The sequence below is a fragment of the Plutella xylostella genome, chromosome Z (assembly GCF_932276165.1).
Source record: "Plutella xylostella chromosome Z, ilPluXylo3.1, whole genome shotgun sequence".
NCBI classification, from domain to species: Eukaryota; Metazoa; Arthropoda; class Insecta; order Lepidoptera; family Plutellidae; genus Plutella; species Plutella xylostella.
In genome coordinates this window covers 10,916,947-10,934,999 of record NC_064012.1, presented here as the reverse complement: position 1 = coordinate 10,934,999, position 18,053 = coordinate 10,916,947, and the positions used below count along the sequence as shown (strand labels likewise).

At 39.1% G+C, this 18,053-nt stretch overlaps 1 protein-coding gene across 3 annotated transcripts in view; it reads right to left on the bottom strand.

The window, feature by feature from the left end:
* Window positions 1–3,293: 3,293 nt before the first annotated feature.
* Window positions 3,294–18,053, bottom strand: part of LOC105381610 (period circadian protein) — a 36,262-nt gene continuing 21,502 nt past the window's right edge. Inside the window, exons 13-29 of one of the 3 annotated variants that reach the window (XM_048632878.1) lie at window positions 17,601–17,744; window positions 14,921–15,036; window positions 14,096–14,188; window positions 13,310–13,414; window positions 12,389–12,560; window positions 11,617–11,706; window positions 10,524–10,659; window positions 9,958–10,062; window positions 9,552–9,659; window positions 8,783–8,940; window positions 7,734–7,838; window positions 7,241–7,339; window positions 6,566–6,739; window positions 5,447–5,572; window positions 4,921–5,022; window positions 4,594–4,758; window positions 3,294–4,237 (exon numbers count right to left, since the gene is read on the bottom strand). In XM_048632878.1, the coding sequence (XP_048488835.1) occupies window positions 4,031–4,237; window positions 4,594–4,758; window positions 4,921–5,022; window positions 5,447–5,572; window positions 6,566–6,739; window positions 7,241–7,339; window positions 7,734–7,838; window positions 8,783–8,940; window positions 9,552–9,659; window positions 9,958–10,062; window positions 10,524–10,659; window positions 11,617–11,706; window positions 12,389–12,560; window positions 13,310–13,414; window positions 14,096–14,188; window positions 14,921–15,036; window positions 17,601–17,744 (2,205 nt within the window). In that variant the 3' untranslated portion in view covers window positions 3,294–4,030. The remainder of the gene's footprint in view (window positions 4,238–4,593; window positions 4,759–4,920; window positions 5,023–5,446; window positions 5,573–6,565; window positions 6,740–7,240; window positions 7,340–7,733; window positions 7,839–8,782; window positions 8,941–9,551; window positions 9,660–9,957; window positions 10,063–10,523; window positions 10,660–11,616; window positions 11,707–12,388; window positions 12,561–13,309; window positions 13,415–14,095; window positions 14,189–14,920; window positions 15,037–17,600; window positions 17,745–18,053) is intronic. The other 2 variants (XM_048632879.1, XM_048632880.1) reach the window with 2 other exon arrangements.

Sequence of the window (18,053 nt, the reverse complement as noted above, 5' to 3'; positions counted from 1 at the left end):
CTGTAGAGTTTTAATAGCCAGTGTATTTTGTATTGTTAACGTGTAGGGGACAATGACACTGCGAATCCTTAAGGGTTTGACGGCGAAGTGGATAAGTAGGACGAATGGTATGAATTGGGAATAGACAACAGTTAGGTTTGTCCACAAGTAACCCATAGTCTCGTGGATTGAAAAGTATTTCATACACACTCTTTTATAGTACCTTACTGCATCTGCAATGTTGGTAGGTTAGGTTACCTACCTAGTGGGAGAAGCTCTGCTTCTACACCCGCATGGCCAAAGGTTTAAGTTAAAAAATTAAAGTTATAATTAAGTTTTACGACTCAAAAGAAAAACATATTTCGTTTCGACGCATCTCTTTTAATCTTAGGAACAAGGGTCACTTTTACCAAACGCAAACGTAAGTATTTAAATCAAATTTTAAATAAGTACTTTTTGTTCTAACTGACAGACGTTTGACGTGCGACTAAATACGTTTATGGTTTGTTGAAATTCCACCTAAGAACGTAATACTGGAGATTTTACCGTTTCCCAGAGTGTTTTATTATCATTATAGAGGTAGATACGAAAATATATAAGTACTTATAAAAATTAAATAAAAACTCAACTTTATATTCATAAACTATGATTTTAATGATAAACTATTTAAATCAATAACATCGATTAAATATAATTACCGATATGAAATATTTCTTATATTAAATCTAATTTCAGATAGAGAAACAGTTTTGGTCTATGTAACGAACGTTGTAAAATCGGTTTTTAAACATAAAGAATATATATTTTCTATTAATAGTTAAAGAAAACTAAATAATTTGAAAAACAAAACAAAAACATAGTCACATACAAAATAAAAAATATAACAAAAAATAAATTGTTAGGAACTAGCTCAGTTTACCTAATAAATTGTCAAACATAAGATAATGTTAAAAACACACACGGAATAGATTCATAAAGAAAATTAGCGAAACCATACATTGAACTTATTGTATAGAAATAAGTGAGGTACAAGTCTATAATAATTATGTACCTACCTACTTCTTAGGCTTACGTACATACTCTAGGTATGATATGGTAAATTGTGTATTTTGTGTACAAATAAAAAAAAACTAGCTAGGTACAACGAATTCAGACACATTCTATTGGATTTATTTAAAATTATCTTTAGCTCTCCACTTATCAGTTAGTTTTTTTAATGTACTGAAATGATATTTATTATATATTGATTTTACTTATTTGATATTTCGGTATATTCAATTTACATACATAATATGTATATTTTTTAGATAGGTACTTGTAATACATACAATGAATGATGCCAATGTTAATCTTATGTAAGTTAAGTATGAGATATGTGCTCTTGGAACTTACAATTATTTAGATTAAATATACATACATTGTAATTGAATAAATATAAGTATATATCACTTGTTATATTTTTATATATAAAAATACGTACCTAATAACATTGGTAATTAATGAAAACGTTGTATTTCAAACAAAAAAGTCATACTTATGTTTTTATGTCCTGTTTGGTAATTAGCAGTATATATTATCTTAAAATTACTTTAACCTATCTTATATTTTTCGGCGTCATTTATACAATTGTAAACATGATTAACATTCAGTAGGGGAACATTTTGCGCACTATAACCTTTTAATAATGATTTATTTGTATGGATAACTTTATACCATTAGAAAATACATATTCAATGCAATACCATGCTAAATAATCTATAAAATTTCTGTAACATTTCTATTTATCAACATGTTCATATAAATATACTGTTTTTGGGAGTACATATTATATATGTAAGTATAAAATATAATATTCATTTTATAAAGTAACTATTAGATAATTTGAACCAAAATGAGTTTACAGGATTATTACATGTTTAATTGATTATCTACGCGTGAAGGTTATATATTATTGTCTAAGACACCTGCATACATTGTATAGGGTTATCTAAACTATACCCCGTATTCATTATGAAAAAACATAATATATAATCACCTCTTCTCTGTTATAGTTAAGTATAATATACAAATTTGACTATAGGTAAGGTGAAGTGCGGTAATTGTAACTATCCGGTAATTGCAACTAACTTCAATAACTCCTTCTAGAGTTACTTCATTGTAAAACGACAGACTAAAATCAATTTTACATCATAAAAGTTCTACCCAAAAATGTGGATGGCGCTGATAGCTCAAGAATTGTGGGAGTTATAAAGCTTTTTGTCATCGGCCATTTTGAGTCTGCTGGAGTCGAATGGACATGGTGTGCATTTTTATTTTATAAAATAGTTTTTAGTGGTTCCTCGCAAGGTTTTTCCAAAAAAAAAGTAAAAACTAATAACGGTAAGTCATTTTGTATGTATTTGTTTTATTCTAACACGATTGTTTTCCGAGTTTTCTGTGTAGTTACATTTACCAGACAAAAAATGCAAAGTCTGGTAAATGCAACTATTTTGCAGTTTTTAGGGTGGTTACAATTAGCTGCCAATTTTTGTATGAAATTGGAAAAAGCCAGTGATGGGGCAGTGAACATGAATATATCGATACAATCACTAATAATATAACACACAAATAAGAATAAAAGGCTGAATACCAAATTTTAAACATATCTGTTAAGCATACATTTTTTTAGAAAACCTGCAAAATTCCACCCGGCATCCTGCCTGCGGTAAATTCCGAAAACTTTCCAAAAAAATTGTAAAAAGGCTGTTTGATTAAACATAAGTAAAATATTTAATGTTGATTAATAAAAATATAGCTATTCATTTTTATCCCCGAGTTTTATTCTGCTACCATGGTCTTCTTGGCTTGTCGATGGCAGACACTACATGACTGTCGATAAAATTACGATAAAGTTCCCATCACTATTTTTGAGAAATTAGTTGCAATTACCAGACCCACGGCTAAACAGTAGTTTCATGCGAAAATGGTCGTAGTTACAAGGAGATAAGTGTCACAATCCTATGAATATTCTCTTAGTCTTTGTGTTTCAAATACACAATATACACCACACATAGAAAAATATGGAGATAAAACGATTAGTTGCAATTACCCGCCAGGAGGGGTAATTGCAACTATTTCTGCCTTTGCCGGAACTTTTGGCAATAGCTCTTTATTCTTCAGAGTTTTTCTTTGTCATGATAGTAGAATAAAATCTACATAAAATTTTGACTTTGGCATGATTTTACAGTAATACTATTTCCTTATATATAAAGAATTATCAGATGATGAAGTTACGACTTCAATATTTTTAGTTGCAATTACCGCACTTCACCTTACGTACTTAGACTTTTGAGATTTCACTTGTTTTGAACAAATTATAACTTTTTAAACCATATTTGATGACAGACTGTATTTTATAGTCTAATTACGATTAACTCGTGTTAAAAATAACTTTAAACAATAATTATAACCATTAAAAAAGGCTTTTATAATAAAATAATCACCTCAAAAATAATAGTAAAGGCTTTCTACATATAACAAACATAATTGATACTTATTGTAACCACAAAACAGAGTTGCTTTTTACCTTGATAGACCGTGTTATCCAAACTACATTACGTACTTACTAATAAATAATGTCACTTTGAGTTAAATACCATGTCACCGTAGACTGTATGAAGTTGAAGAGACGATCTGAGATGAGACGATGTTTATCTTAAATAAAAAAAAATAGTCATTTCCCAGTTCAAAAATGTATACAAATGAATGTAAATTCTGAAAAGTTTGCCTTTTTTAAACCGTAAGGCTCATTGTTATTCTCGAAACAAAAAAAAACTACACTGGAATGCATCTAAAGCAACATAAGAGCACAATTACTTCAAGATAATTTCACCATTGCATATCTATTCGATATCATGATCATAACGCCTCACCTCTCCTTTTTAGTATCTCTTTGACATTAACCAAAACAAAATACATCTACCTACTAACTTAAAAATACAATAAAATTTAAGTTCTACAGTAATGACATATTTTAGGGACACTTTTCGGGTGGCATATTTAATCTAAAAATCTATTTCTGCTTCGACGTGGAAGGTTGTGGATGATACGACGACGTCGAGGGTTGCGGGTGGTATGACGACGTGGACGGTTGCTGGTGGTAGGTGGAAGGAGTGGGGGCCCTGGAGGTGGGGGGTTGGCCGTCTTCGGGAGGGGGGAGGGGGGCGTCTTCTTCGTAGATCATGACTAGGCGGCTGTATTCGCGCCGCCGTCTTGGCATCTGGGGGAAAATTGTTGGTTAGGTTTATGTTTGTGTATAGGATAATTCTATGAGGTAGTGCATTGTTGGAAATAGAAAATCTATCTTTGGTCCGATTTCATTTTAAATACGTCCTAAGCGTATTCATTCATTATCTGATAAAACATAAAATATCTGCTCGGAATTAGAATTCAGGTATTTCAGCGAAATCGCCAGCATAGCGGCATAAACAAAATATAGCTGCAATTTAATACAACAATAACCTCTTCTATACTACTACAGCTACAATATGCAAGATGACATAATCCCAATACCATTAAATAAATATTTAAGAAGTGATCGCCACAGACATAAGAAGAAATAAAGAGTGAACATACGGTTTTGCTCCACGGTACTTTGAGTGGGTTGAGCAACTTGTTGCTGGTCTCTTCTCCTGAGCTTCCTGAGCTGGTCATACCCTCTTCGAGGGTTAGCCGGGAGGGGTTCCCGTTTAATTGCAGGTCTAGGTAGAGCTGACTCAGTTGCTCGTTCACCAACGACGGCTGTAACAAATAAGCATAATTTGTTTAGAAAAGCATATTTTATGGGAGTAGCCAAAGTCTATAATGGGGCATTCACATGATGTGTTGCCACGAGTATTAGATCCTTACTTAATTATTTAATGGAGCATAAAGAAAGGTAAGGAAGGTAGCAGTGATTCGTACCTGCTCCAAGGCTTTGATTTTCTCCTTGTCTGCAGCCAGTACTTCTTCCATATTCTTTGTTCCAACTTGGTACTTGTACATCACGTCTGATGATACACCGTCCTGAAAAATTAATATAAGTATGTTTAGTTTACCGTGAGTTAAGTGAATTTTCCATGTGAATCAAGACGTTACCTGCTTGTTCCTATCGTTTTGGTGACTAACAAAAAAACTAGACTACGATTAGTCACCATGCTGAAAGGATTGGACAGTCAGATTAGTTTCAGTCGCTCAATACTTAGCACCCAACTTATATCAAGAGCAGGTTATATGTCTGGTGGCACATTCTCTGCTGTTTTCGCGGCACGGGTCCGCAATCTACGCTGATGGACACTAATCACAGCTAAGTACATATTTATCGCAAATCTCGATATAGCGACGTTTATCTACTTCAATAAAGGACCCGTGCAGCGGCGACTGATGAGTATAATCTTTCTAACCACCACAAACACCAGCTAAATCTTAATTAAATCTTTCAAAAGCTTACCTGGTCCATCCATGGCGGCTCCTTCCTGCGCGGGATGCGCTTCTCGCGGTAGTTGCGGAACCCGGCTCCATTCTCCAGAGCCTGTTGCCGCTCTTGCGACGAGGTCTTCTCACCGGACCAGACCGTCTGTGGAGTAGAATGAAGTGTTAAGTAAGTGAATACGATAATAATGTTGGTCGAGGTGTTGGTTTGTGACCCTCACAGCCTCGCTTTGAGCGATTTCGACTCCGTACCAACACCGAATCTCCACTTGATGATAGCTCGCAATATGCTGTATGCTTCGTGTGAATCGCGAACTGACAACGCACCGTTCAAACCTAGACTAGTCGGACGGAACTTCGTTGATCATGCGTGGGTAAGTGGTGACAATGCAGCGTCCACCCGTGGTCCAGCTGTCCACATGTGGATGCCTGACCCCTCCCCTGTACCACGAAACTTGACGAAACGTATCACTTCCGCGACACAAAAGTGACAGCAATGGATGAAAAGATAATATTTATCGCTTTCTTTTGAGGCTACCAGAAAATCAATAACCTTTTTCTCTGTCGATCCACTACACACTATAGCCACTACACGCACCTTCTTCTGCGCGCCGGCCGCGTCGGCCTCCTCGCCGCTGGCCCAGGACTCGGTCTTGAAGAAGAAGGAGCAGAAGGACGAGTAGCTGGACTCCCCGTCGGTGCGCTCGCCCTTCTCCTGCCGGTGGCTGCGGCGCCGTTTACTATGCACCACTCGCAACTAACTTCACACCTGATAGTTGCTATAGGATCCACGGATAAAAACAGTCATTGACCACTGTGCCTATACTACAGCAATCGAACCACGAACCTGACTTACAGCGTTGCTGACACAAAAGTGACATAAATGGATGAAAAGCGACATTCATCGCTTTCTTTTGACGCCACTAGAAGATCAATGACCGTTTTTCTCCGTTAATCCGGTATACACTAGTAACTATACGCACTATATTAGTAACTATACCGGATCAACGGAGAAATACGGTCATAGATCTTCTAGTAGCGTGACAGAAACGGATGAAAAGCTATATTTATCGCTTTCTGTTGAAGCTACTAACAGATCAATGACCGTTTTTCTCCGTCGATCCGGTATAAGACGCACCTTCTTCTGCGCGCCGGCCGCGTCGGCCTCCTCGCCGCTGGCCCAGGACTCGGTCTTGAAGAAGGAGGAGCAGAAGGACGAGTAGCTGGACTCCCCGTCGGTGCGCTCGCCCTTCTCCTGCCGGTGGCTGCGGCCGCCGTTGGAGCCGGCGCGCGAGCGGAGTATCACTCGGTTCTGGGGGTTGGGTGGGTGGTTAATGTTTGGAAAGAGGATGTGCCAATCTGTTCAAACAGATGACTTATATCGAGTAGGAACCTTAAGCTAATGTCGGAATTTATCTATCTATCTGTCCGTATAATGTTAGAGCAAGTCAGCAACATTTAAGATCGACATTTTCTTTCTGCAACTCAGTACAAATAGCTGTTTCTTGGTAAACCAGAGGTTAACGTTAAAGCTATTGTGTCTGGTGTACCAACGTGTCACCGGAACGTGAGCGTACGCGATTTTGACACATTACTCTAAGAGGATCTAAAAAGTGTCTTGGAGCCACGAAAGGAGTTAGGATGCTGAGGGTGACATAATTATATTCACTGTTCCTTCTATACGTACAGCACCCTCAGCAGTCAGCGACGCTAATCTGAAAGGCCAATCCTTTCACCATTGTGGCAAAACTAAGTAATAAAATAACCTTACGTGCAAAACACTACTAGTATTAGAAGAAGAAGTAATGGTTACCTTGGGGAAGTTCTGCTCCCGTCCCGAGCCGGGCTCGTCTCCGCTGGAGTTGCCGCGGCCGCTGATGCTGATGCTCATGCTGGTCAGGTCGCCTGATGTCTGGAATGTAAGATAAGATAAGATAAGAAGCCATTTATTTCCCAAAGTAAATTTTAAGCTTATGCACTACGTTATTATTTTACTGTCCACCAACCCGCACTAGGCTAGCGTGGTGCAACCCTTCCTTCATTTAGTAAACATTTTTGAAATCCTTAGTATTATAATTTAATTCTGTGTTCGAAATTCTACTTAGTCGAGCCGGGCTTCTTATGTGAAATAATGTATACTTGGTATACACAATACACACTTATTTAGTATCGTCAGATAGGCTAGTATCTATTAGGTGATCTGAGGCAGAGATTGTGAGTATTTGCGCTGAGACGCTACTACGCTACATAATATATCTCTTTTGCTGACGGTACATCCACAAAAACATAACTAATAATGTGCTTACATTCTGGCTATTGGTGTTCCGAGTCTTGCTGGAACCGCGCTCGTCGCCGCCCGAGTTCCTTCCGCCGCTGATGCTCATGCTGAGGCTGGTTTGGTCTCCGGATTCCTGGAACATAAGCCCACTTGTGTTACAACGGTGATAGTGATAGAAGCAACCATAGTTGAGCTAGCTTCAGTGATCGTAACTGATATCATTGAAGTAATGCAACACATGGCACGGGTAAAACCACGGACCAATTTCAAGTGGTTGTTTTTTGGGCGCTTTACGGAAAATGTAGTGAATAGTGAATCGATTTCAATGAAACTTTCTCTCACTCTCTCACTCACTGGAATTCCTGAAGGCGTAGTCAGAGATGATTCGCAAGCGAAGTGAACAACCCGCTTTTAGCTGTACACTTGTAGGCACGAGCCGTATCGCCGTTTTTTAAAGTATACAAGGCACTTAGGGTCCATGTGAATAAGCGAAATAGAATCTAGATGTGCAGGTTACCTCCCGATGTTTTCTATCGCCGTATTTCTGAAGAACTCATCGGTACATGTAAAGATTTGAACGCACCTCCTCTCGAGTGAGAGCCAAGATCATATCCGTTACGCCACCGCGACTCTTAAATTAAATAACTATGGATCCGGGAGTACATTTTGTATTATACAAAGTAGTCGTCCGTCAACTTATAAGCGTCAATTCACACGTACCACAACCACAACACGTCGCAGCGACATAATGTGGTCAAGCTGTGGTTACGTGTGAATAGTGTGACAGCGGCTTTTTGCAGTTCCGTTGTGGCAGCGACAAAATGTCGATGTGGTTGTGTTGTCGCTGTCGTTGCGATGTGGTAACCACGTGGTCGTATGCATTTGATAGGGAGGGAGGTGGCCGCGGTGCCGCCGCCGCGTGGCGGCGTTGCCGACGCGATGTGGTTGCGACAACGGCAAAATGTGGCACGTGTGAATTGGATTATTCATTTTCAATACAAAATATACGCCCGACCACACGGCGTGGTTGTGGCTGTGGTGTGGTTGTGGTGCCCCTAAGACGCATGATGAAGTTACCTCCTCATACTGGCTGCTGTAGGGCGAGGCTCGCTGGCGCATGGTGTTGGGCCGGCACTGCGCCGCGCCCGAGTGTGTCGCGTGGGGTGAGTGAGGACTCATCGGGGAGTACACGAACGATGTGCCGATGACTGCTTGCGGGTACATCATGTAGGGCACTGGTGGGTGAGAGAATGACCACATCAAAATTGGGTAAATATAAAACTTTAGACATCGGTAGATGTCAAGGACGGTGTGTTGTGGAGTATAGAGGCCTATGGCAATCAGAAAATAGTTAGCATTTGCACCTCGATTCACGTAACAAACCTTGCAAAAACTGAATCGCGAGTCGAACTTTCATGTTCATTCCAGTTTAGTTTCTATTTACGCACGTTTTCAGAGTAGAAGTTGGGCACAAAAATGTTAGGCCCGGGTCTCCTATTTACTCCGTAGGTCGCGTCAAGTGTCACCGTCGTAGGCCGCGTCACGATACTCACTACATCTACGCGCCAACGTCGGCGTGTGAGGGAGACCGCATCAGTACATTTCTATAGTGAGCATCGTGTGACGCGGCCCACGGCGGTGACACTTGACGCGACCTACGGAGTAAATAGGAGACCCGGGCCTTAGTCGTTTGATGACGTTTCGTTACGTGGATCGACTTCATACATCGAGCGGGATTAAAACCCACAACACAATGCTCCGGAAGCACCTACGCTATTAAGCGGTAACTCACAAGGGGTGTGAATTTGCTTGGACTATATTACTCGTATTAAAAGCGGAAACTCACGTGGTGTGTGGAACTGGTTGGAGGTGCATGGCGGCACGTTGGTGAAGTAGGCACCAGGCATCTGCACTTGAGGCGCAGCGGTGGATAAATAGTACATCGGCAGCATTCCTGGAAGCAGAATATTAGGAACGTTAGGGATAGTTTTTATGACTGCATTGGTTAGCGAAACATTCACATTAACATGTGAACTTATTTTTTATTGGTCTACAACGTAATTTTAAACTGAATTAATACATTTCCGACGTATCCCATTTTCGGAAAGCAGTTGATCGTGGTCTTTATATAATCTATAAAGACCACAATCGGTGGCCTATTCCCAAAAATGACATCTTCCAGACAGTCATAAGGACAAGTAGATAATCAGACAATCATAAGGACAAAAGAATCAGTAAGTCGGTATTTTTACCGTAAGGATGCTGCGGTATCTGCGGCATGGCCTGCACGGAGTTCATGGGCAGCTGGCGGGGCACGCGCGTCATGTGAGGGGACGACCATTGCGCCGCCGCCGCTGCTGTGGAGATAAATAATATTATTGTTATTGTGGACATTTTATAAGTTTCTGGGTTATGGAGTAGTCATGTGTTGAATTGACGGTTGGAATCTTGAGAAACGGGCGTTTCCATGGATATAATTTGCTAGTCACTTCACAAATAGAAATAGCCTCAACAAGTTACAAACGCTCTTGTCAGTTGGGAAGTTGCGACTTCATTTCAGCCGGTGAATGTCTAACAGGTCGTAAGCAAATTCGCTAAATCTTTACACTTCATCATAATCGTGCCGGTGACAAACACGAGACTAAAGTCTATTTCTAATCTCAGATACTAAATTGACAGATTCTGAACGGTTCATCAACAGTCGATTGTCCCGCCAACTCACGTCACTTAATCGCAATAAAATCGACTGTTAATAAATCGTTCTGAATCTAATTTAGTATCTGAGATTGAAAAACAGACTTTAGACAGACACACGTACCATTGTGCGCCTGTGCCCGGCTTTGCGAGGTCTGCTCGGAGGGCGCGCGCGGCCGCCCCTGGCTCTTCAGCTCGCTGAACTCCATGTCGCACTGCCAGGATGCCCGCTTCGTGCCGTGCTGGTGCTCGTGGTCGTGCTGAGGGGTTGTAGGGGGTATAGGTTAGAGAAGGGAGTTTAGGGGAGAATTGGGAGAGACAGTTTGGGCGCTGAAGGGTGTTTAGAACGATATTTGACTTAGTTATAAATAATTAGCCGCGTAGCCTCGGCGAGGCATGCCTCGGATTTGCTAGAAGGCGATCCAATACGCGATACGCAGCTATTTGAAAGCGCTATAGATCTGTTGAATATTTAAAGCTTTAAATTGAGTCTTTCTAAGATAATGTACTTACAATAGAACTAAAGTGTTAATCTGTATCAAAGACCTTCTGAAGGTAAAGTTATTATATTGGCCTGAATATATTTGTTAGGGTGTCTATGTGAAATGCTCGATTCACCGACGATACGGTAGTGGAAGTTATGAGGAAGAATATTCGGTAAGAATGATGACAGAATAACTAATAAGCATAATGGTATGATCATGATGACTGTGATGAATATAGGCTCTCTAGGAAATGGCATTAGCGCTTACAGGGGAGAGACGGTGGCTTCGTCCGACCAACACAGCCATATATGTAATGACGCCTTTTTACACGCAATCAAACTAGTAAAATTTCCCACGGCACTTGACCAAAACAGCGTCTACGCAAATTGCATTAATGAAACAATGATAAAAGAGCAGAAATAGACGAATATCGGCCGAGCGTCGTAGCGCGTACCAATAGCATCGCCCGGTTTTGTCACATTCCACCTACGCCTCACCCAGTACCTCAAAGACGACCTAAACAGTTTATCCCGCGTATTGGTCAAGTTACGTGGTTCCTAGTGTACCCACTGACATCTAGGGTACCTAACCCCGCCACCGTCTGTCACCCCGCAAGCGAGCACTACGAACATAAAAGACCTAGGTATACTAAATTCTATCTCAGGCACTACAACATCGAGTGTATGTCATTCAATGTTTTTCTAAGGTTCACAGGTTGGTGTGGGTACATGCCTGAGTTTGCATTTGCGCTATCCGACGGTGTCCACATTCCATTCGGGAATCGGAGCGGTACAATGGAACATCAGTTTTCTCTCTTTTACGCTATGCAGGTACAAGGAAAATAAAATGATAAAATAAACTGTGGCTGCTAAAAATAGGCAAAAGGTTTTTTAGTAAAGGATAGAATGAGGAGTGTAACGAATGAAATAAGGTTTGAAAGTAGCAAATAATTGTGGAATGGTTAGGTCACTGATTACGTCATAATAATATTGTTATTATTATGTAAAGTGGTAGATTTTATACAAAAAATAATAATGGGAAAGTAAAGTTAGTAAGAGCTTGATGGTGCATTGATGAACAAGTGAGAAAAAATATTGAAAGGTTAGTCTCAACATAACAAGAACACGAATTAAAAATAGACAAAAGTATTTTCGTAAGAATAGGCAAATAAATATAAAATAACTAGCCATTTAACCCGGGACCTACGCTTCGCCTTTATTGATTTTGGCATTATATTTGTGCTCTCATTAAATATATTCCGCTTTGCAAGTAGGATATTAATAAGTAACTGCCCAAATATAATATTAATAGTTTTTTCAAATAAGATTCTGAGCTTAGTAACCCCATTATATTTTTTCGATAAAAACAGCATTTTTATTACTCCTATTTTATATACACCTACTATCTTTATAATGGCAAACTACTTAATATTTATTGTTACAATTTCCCGAGGGATTCCCATAGATACCCTATAAAATGTACACATCTATTACAGAATACTTACGTTAGGAGACGTGGGGGTCGGTTTAGTCCGTTGGTAGGGCGCATTGCAGCGTGCTAAGTGTTCCTTTTTCTTCTGTTTGTTCTCCTTAGACGTTCTTTCGCGGATTATCTTTGAGCCGGGACGGTGCTCCCTGTGCTTTTTAATGAGCTTCTTCTCCATTTGTGAGTTGTGCCTGTGGTGACATAGGTGATATTGAATAGTTATAGTAATATGCAATGCACGCCGTATAGGGTTCGATATGTCAACCTATGTATAGGAATCGAGTAACGAACGGCTGAATTGATTCAATATTAACTGTGAAATAATTCAAAATTTGTAGGTATTGTTACGCAGCCTTAGGGACAATTTTATCTTAGTTAAGTTTAGCTAGACACTAAACTTATCACATGCATTCGCTCAGCAAGTTATAGTTACATACAGATTCAGCATTGGTAACATTAAAATGTCGTAGCAGGTGACTACCGCGAAATAAATCCCCAAAGACCTAGCAATCGATTCACGAGTAGTTCTACCTGAAATGTCAGGTCAGAGCTTATCCCTAAATAGAAGAACCATAAATACCGACAGCAATCATTAAGGCACCTAAATTCTATGTAACACAAAAAATGGCTACATAACACATAGCACCAATGTTTTCATTATGTGTCTTCAAAATTGGCTATTTAATTATTTTGTTTTAAGAAAACGAGTTTACATCAACTAGCACGGGGCGCAATTAAGACATACGTGACGTGATGTGAGTGAGCGCGATGCAAAACTTTTGTCCGTCTTAGGGCCACTTGCACCAGCATAAATATTAAATCTACATCGAGATTAGACATTAAATCAAGATTTAACACTTTGTTGCATGTCACCCTCAATAGCGCCCCGTGATAACCCTTCAGAAGTTTCAGAATAAACATTAACATGAAGAATACTCACTGAACAAGCAGAGACTCAGAGAGGCGCGCCCCCTGGTACTCCTCCATCATGCCGCCCGAGTCCGCCATGCTGCCCGCAGACTCACTGCCCGAACCCGTCGGCTGGCTATTTGGGACAAATGAATATCGTTAGCCTAAATTCGGTAGCGTATAATAATACATTCACAGGTGATGAAAACTTTCAAGTGACAAAAGCGACAAATTACTAACGGAAAAGGCTAGCTTACTGTACCCGTATCATGAAAAACCGCAGCATATTCTATTCGATAGTCTATTCGAAAGTGCTGTCAACCTGTCAACAACAAAATGGCGGTGTATTGCGGTGTACAGATTTGCGAAAGTTTGACAGCTATCATTCCATAGGTCATTGTCAGAATAATATCATGTACTCTGTGGTCATTCTTTTCGAAACTCATTCGAAAGGTAAAAAGTGTTCGAAAGTGCTGTCAAGTTGACAATAGTCGCACTCGCATTCGATTCTATTCGTTAGCTCGAATTTTCATGATACGGGTACTGATGCCGCGCCGTCAGCAAAATTGTAGATTTGATAGCGAAATTAAGATGATGAGTTCAAATTTTAAATAAAACGTTTAAAAAAATTGGGTCTCATTGTTGCTAGCTCACGAGTGTCTATAGGGTTAGTTTAGTTTAATTTGGTTAACATTAATTGAGTACAATGAAAAGGGATCGAGTTAAAGGAGAAAAAAAATCATCACATCACATTACCACGATTATCGAAAAGAATTTGATGCTCATCGTCGTACATCAGTTAATAAATGACTGTTACCTGGCAAAAGCTGGCCCCTGATTCCTCAGCAAGTTTTGTCCGCTGACTGCCTTGTACTCTTCGTAAGTATACGGCTGGTAGCTGTCGAAGTACCTGTGGATATTACATAGAAAGCTATTCAAAATGTTACATACTTCTCAAGCGCATTTTTGTCTATTAGAACTATGGAAGCTAGCTCACCTATTTGGAATAGCTAACCCACCTAGAAGAGCGAACATATTCGAACTAATTTACAACACTCCGCGAATGTTTATGGAGCTACTCAAAGTTAGCTAAAGCTGATAAATTCTGTATTGATGTTCATGAAACAAACATATTTTACACATTAATTTGGATGTGGTGTATTTTAAATGTGATCACTCCAACCAGAAAAAAGTTCTAAAGAAATGAATACATTAAGTGGAGTGGTAGGTACTGTTCCTTACTATACAGTATTAATTCAATACGATTACGAAAAAACTATTATACTTTGAAAAAATATAGCATGAGGCCTATACTTAACGGTTGATTGACAGGTCCTTATGCCTGGTAAATAACATTGGTTTTCGCTTGACTACAAACAAATGAAAAAAAAATGGATGTCCCAAGATTTGTAAAGATTTGTAGTACATTTTACTCATTCAAAAACGGCGATACGGCTCACGACCTATCATGTGAGTAAAAATGTAGAACGAAAAGCGTTTGATGCGAGTCACCTCGACTACCCCTTCAGCGATTACAGTCGTGAGCATAATTATGTACCTATGTATGTATGTACCTACAACAATAATGAACAAAAACCTTACACTTCCTGCTAAGCTTCATAACATGAACCAGATAACGTACCTTTGCAGAGTCTCATTGTAGTTGATCTGGGTGTAGCTCAGCGGCGTCTCCGACCCCGACATGCACTCATTCTCGTGGTGAGGCGAAATGCCTCCCAGCATCTCTGAGTCGCGCTCCTGTAGACAAATATACAGCTTTTATTGAACTGACTGCACATTCTCGTAACAATTATTTCAAAAGGAAGGATGCGCCTGTCTGAACATTTTGACAGATATATGAGATTTTCGGGCCAGCGCGAGGGTGCCATTTTCTTGAGCGGTTGGCCCTGTCCTTGTGCATGTAATATAATAAAAGTCAATGTTACAAGTGGCACAATAGTGCAAGTACTTATGTTCCGTGGACTGTACTTAACTTATGTAAAATATCTGTAATGGGTAACGCGCGAACGTTTAGAATGTATTAGGTATAATAACCTTTTTAAAAATTATGCATTGGTAATGATTTTCTCACGGGAAAGCAATGATAAATTTAATGAGCCGTAATGATTTCATTTACAAACAACTGAAGAAAAAAACACCATAATAATATAATTCTATAATAAAGTACAGAATGCCAAACATTACTATGTATACCTAACAACACATGGGTTATATGTATTATTTTCCCGCTAGACTTCGCTTTGTCTTATAAGAATTTGCAGCGAGCAAGTTATTTCCGGGATAAGAATGTCTATGTCACTCACAACGGACTCGGCTCTGTCTATGCATTCCTTCATATTTATTTACAGGAACGTATGTATTGTTAGCATAATAAACTAAATAAATGCTAAAATACAACAAAATTACGTCTACAGTGCAGGCATTGTGAACGGTAAAAGAAGTTTCGGTTTTCTCATGTGACGAGTAATCATCCTAACTAATATTATAAATGCGAAAGTAACTGTGTCTGTCTGTCTGTCTGTTACTCTTTCACGGCAAAACTACTGAACGGATTTGAATGAAATTTGGTATACATATAGTCTAGACCCTGGGAAAGAACATAGGCTACTTTTTATCCCGGAATTCCCACGGGAAAACTTTTTTAAGGCGAAGCGAAGCGCGCGGGAACAGCTAGTTATTTATAAAAGTAAGTAAGTACGTATACCTAAATATCGGTCACCGAATATTGATTCCACAGAGGAAAAAAACACTAATTCATCAATTGATGGCTAAAGTCATACATAGGTACAAAATATTGAATAGAATAGAATACGAAACCTGTATATTACCAGTTGAAAACTAGAAACTAACGAAATACGAAACAGATTGCTTTCTCCGCTTTTCCGAACTTATTGTTTGTACTACCCACAAACAGATTTCAACAAATTTAAAAGGATTTTGCAATGTAGGCAACACAATAAAACACAGTAGGCAAATAAATGGAAATGGCGGCATAACAAAAAGTTCATCAGAAAAACGATTAACAATATATCGAGATATACATTCGTAAATATTGTCACTTACATGTCGTACGCTTATTGTCATAGCGTCAAGGAAGCCGGGATCTTCGTAACACGGATCTACATCCATGTTATTATCCATGGTGTATGTTTAGTTAACACAAAGAAAAGCCGAAACATATGTTTTTCCATGCGTGTGACGCAGTACGCGTTTATTGGACTCTCAGAATTCAACTAAAGACTTCCAACGTTTTCCGTCAAACGCCGGGATGCAATATCAACGGCGCATGCACCAAAACTTCCTTACTGTGTAAATTATATAAAGGGCTAAAAATAGTGAAATATTGACCAAAGGTCAGCCATTGCTAGTTGAACTTTACACTAGGGAATGTGGAAATGGCATTTAAAGATAGCGCTGAGATTTTCTACGACTGATAAATCGATATTTGATTTCCAGTTAGTTTGTAACGTTCTCGCTGCTTGCAATTTCCGGTCGACTGAAGGAAATTCTCTTAGGATTATTAATTTTGAAACGGGAACTTAACGACACAATTAAGTTTTTTTATTACAGATTAAACTCGAGTCTTGCGGTTGCGATTCTCGAGCGTTGGGTCACAATAAGATAAACAATTATTCACGTCACACACAGCGTAACATTTAGCGCAGAGACTGATAATACAATATCATCGGGTAGAAACAAAAATAAATATACCCTGGGAAACATCTGGGAAATCAAAAACTGGGGCTATTCTGACTGGCTAATCCTTTTACCACGGTGACATTCCTAGACCAGTTTTTGTTTTTGGTAGCCTGCTTTACCACCAGAGATGTGGTGAAAATCATCCATCTATCACCATCATCATCGTGAAAAAATAATTAAATGTAGGACTAATCCTATGATGTTTCATTGACAGATGCTTATGCCTGGGGAATAAAGTATTTTTTCCCTTGAAAACCATCAAATGACAGATAAAATATATGAATTTGACAGGTGTCATAGGGTTCTTCCTACTATTTACAAAGTATACTAAAATATAAACAATGCTTTCAAAAGAAAAGATGCGCCCGTCAGAACATTTTGTTTAAAGAAAATGTCACCCGCGTATTGGCCCTAATTCAAACAAATTATGACATATGTATCAGATTTTGGGGCGATTGCGAGTACCATTTTCTTAAGCGGTTGGTTAGTAATATACAGGGTGTTGCAAAAAAGGTATACTAAGTAAGTTTCGGCTTTATACCCTTACATTTATACCTACCCTTTTTGCAACATCTGTATAAGTCAATGAATAGAAGACTCACAAAGAAACTGCTATCAGCTGGCTGTTGCACCTCCAGACGTAGCACGGGCGCCGGGTCAGCGTTAGACGGCGCTTGGTACACGTTCAGCTCCATGGATCTCTTCAGTGTGGGCGGGTTGGTAGTCTTGCCTGATTTTGTTGTTACCTGTATGGAAAAGGTTATTATTGAATAAAGATAAATATACTACGGAATCCTACCACGTTTAAAACAATATTAGTGTCTATAAACAGCTGCTAGGAGTAAACTTGTTGAGCGTGGAGGAAAGTAGGTATTGCGAGCTTTGTCTACCTTAATAAGGGTGTAAGGATTGATGATGATCCAATTTAATTTAGTTTAGAGCAAACAAATGAATGACGGAGATAATACATGTATTTTCCGGAGTATCAATTTAGCCAAAGGCAAATTATTCTATCACGTTACAGGCATCAACAATTTTTTAATAATAAGATCTGA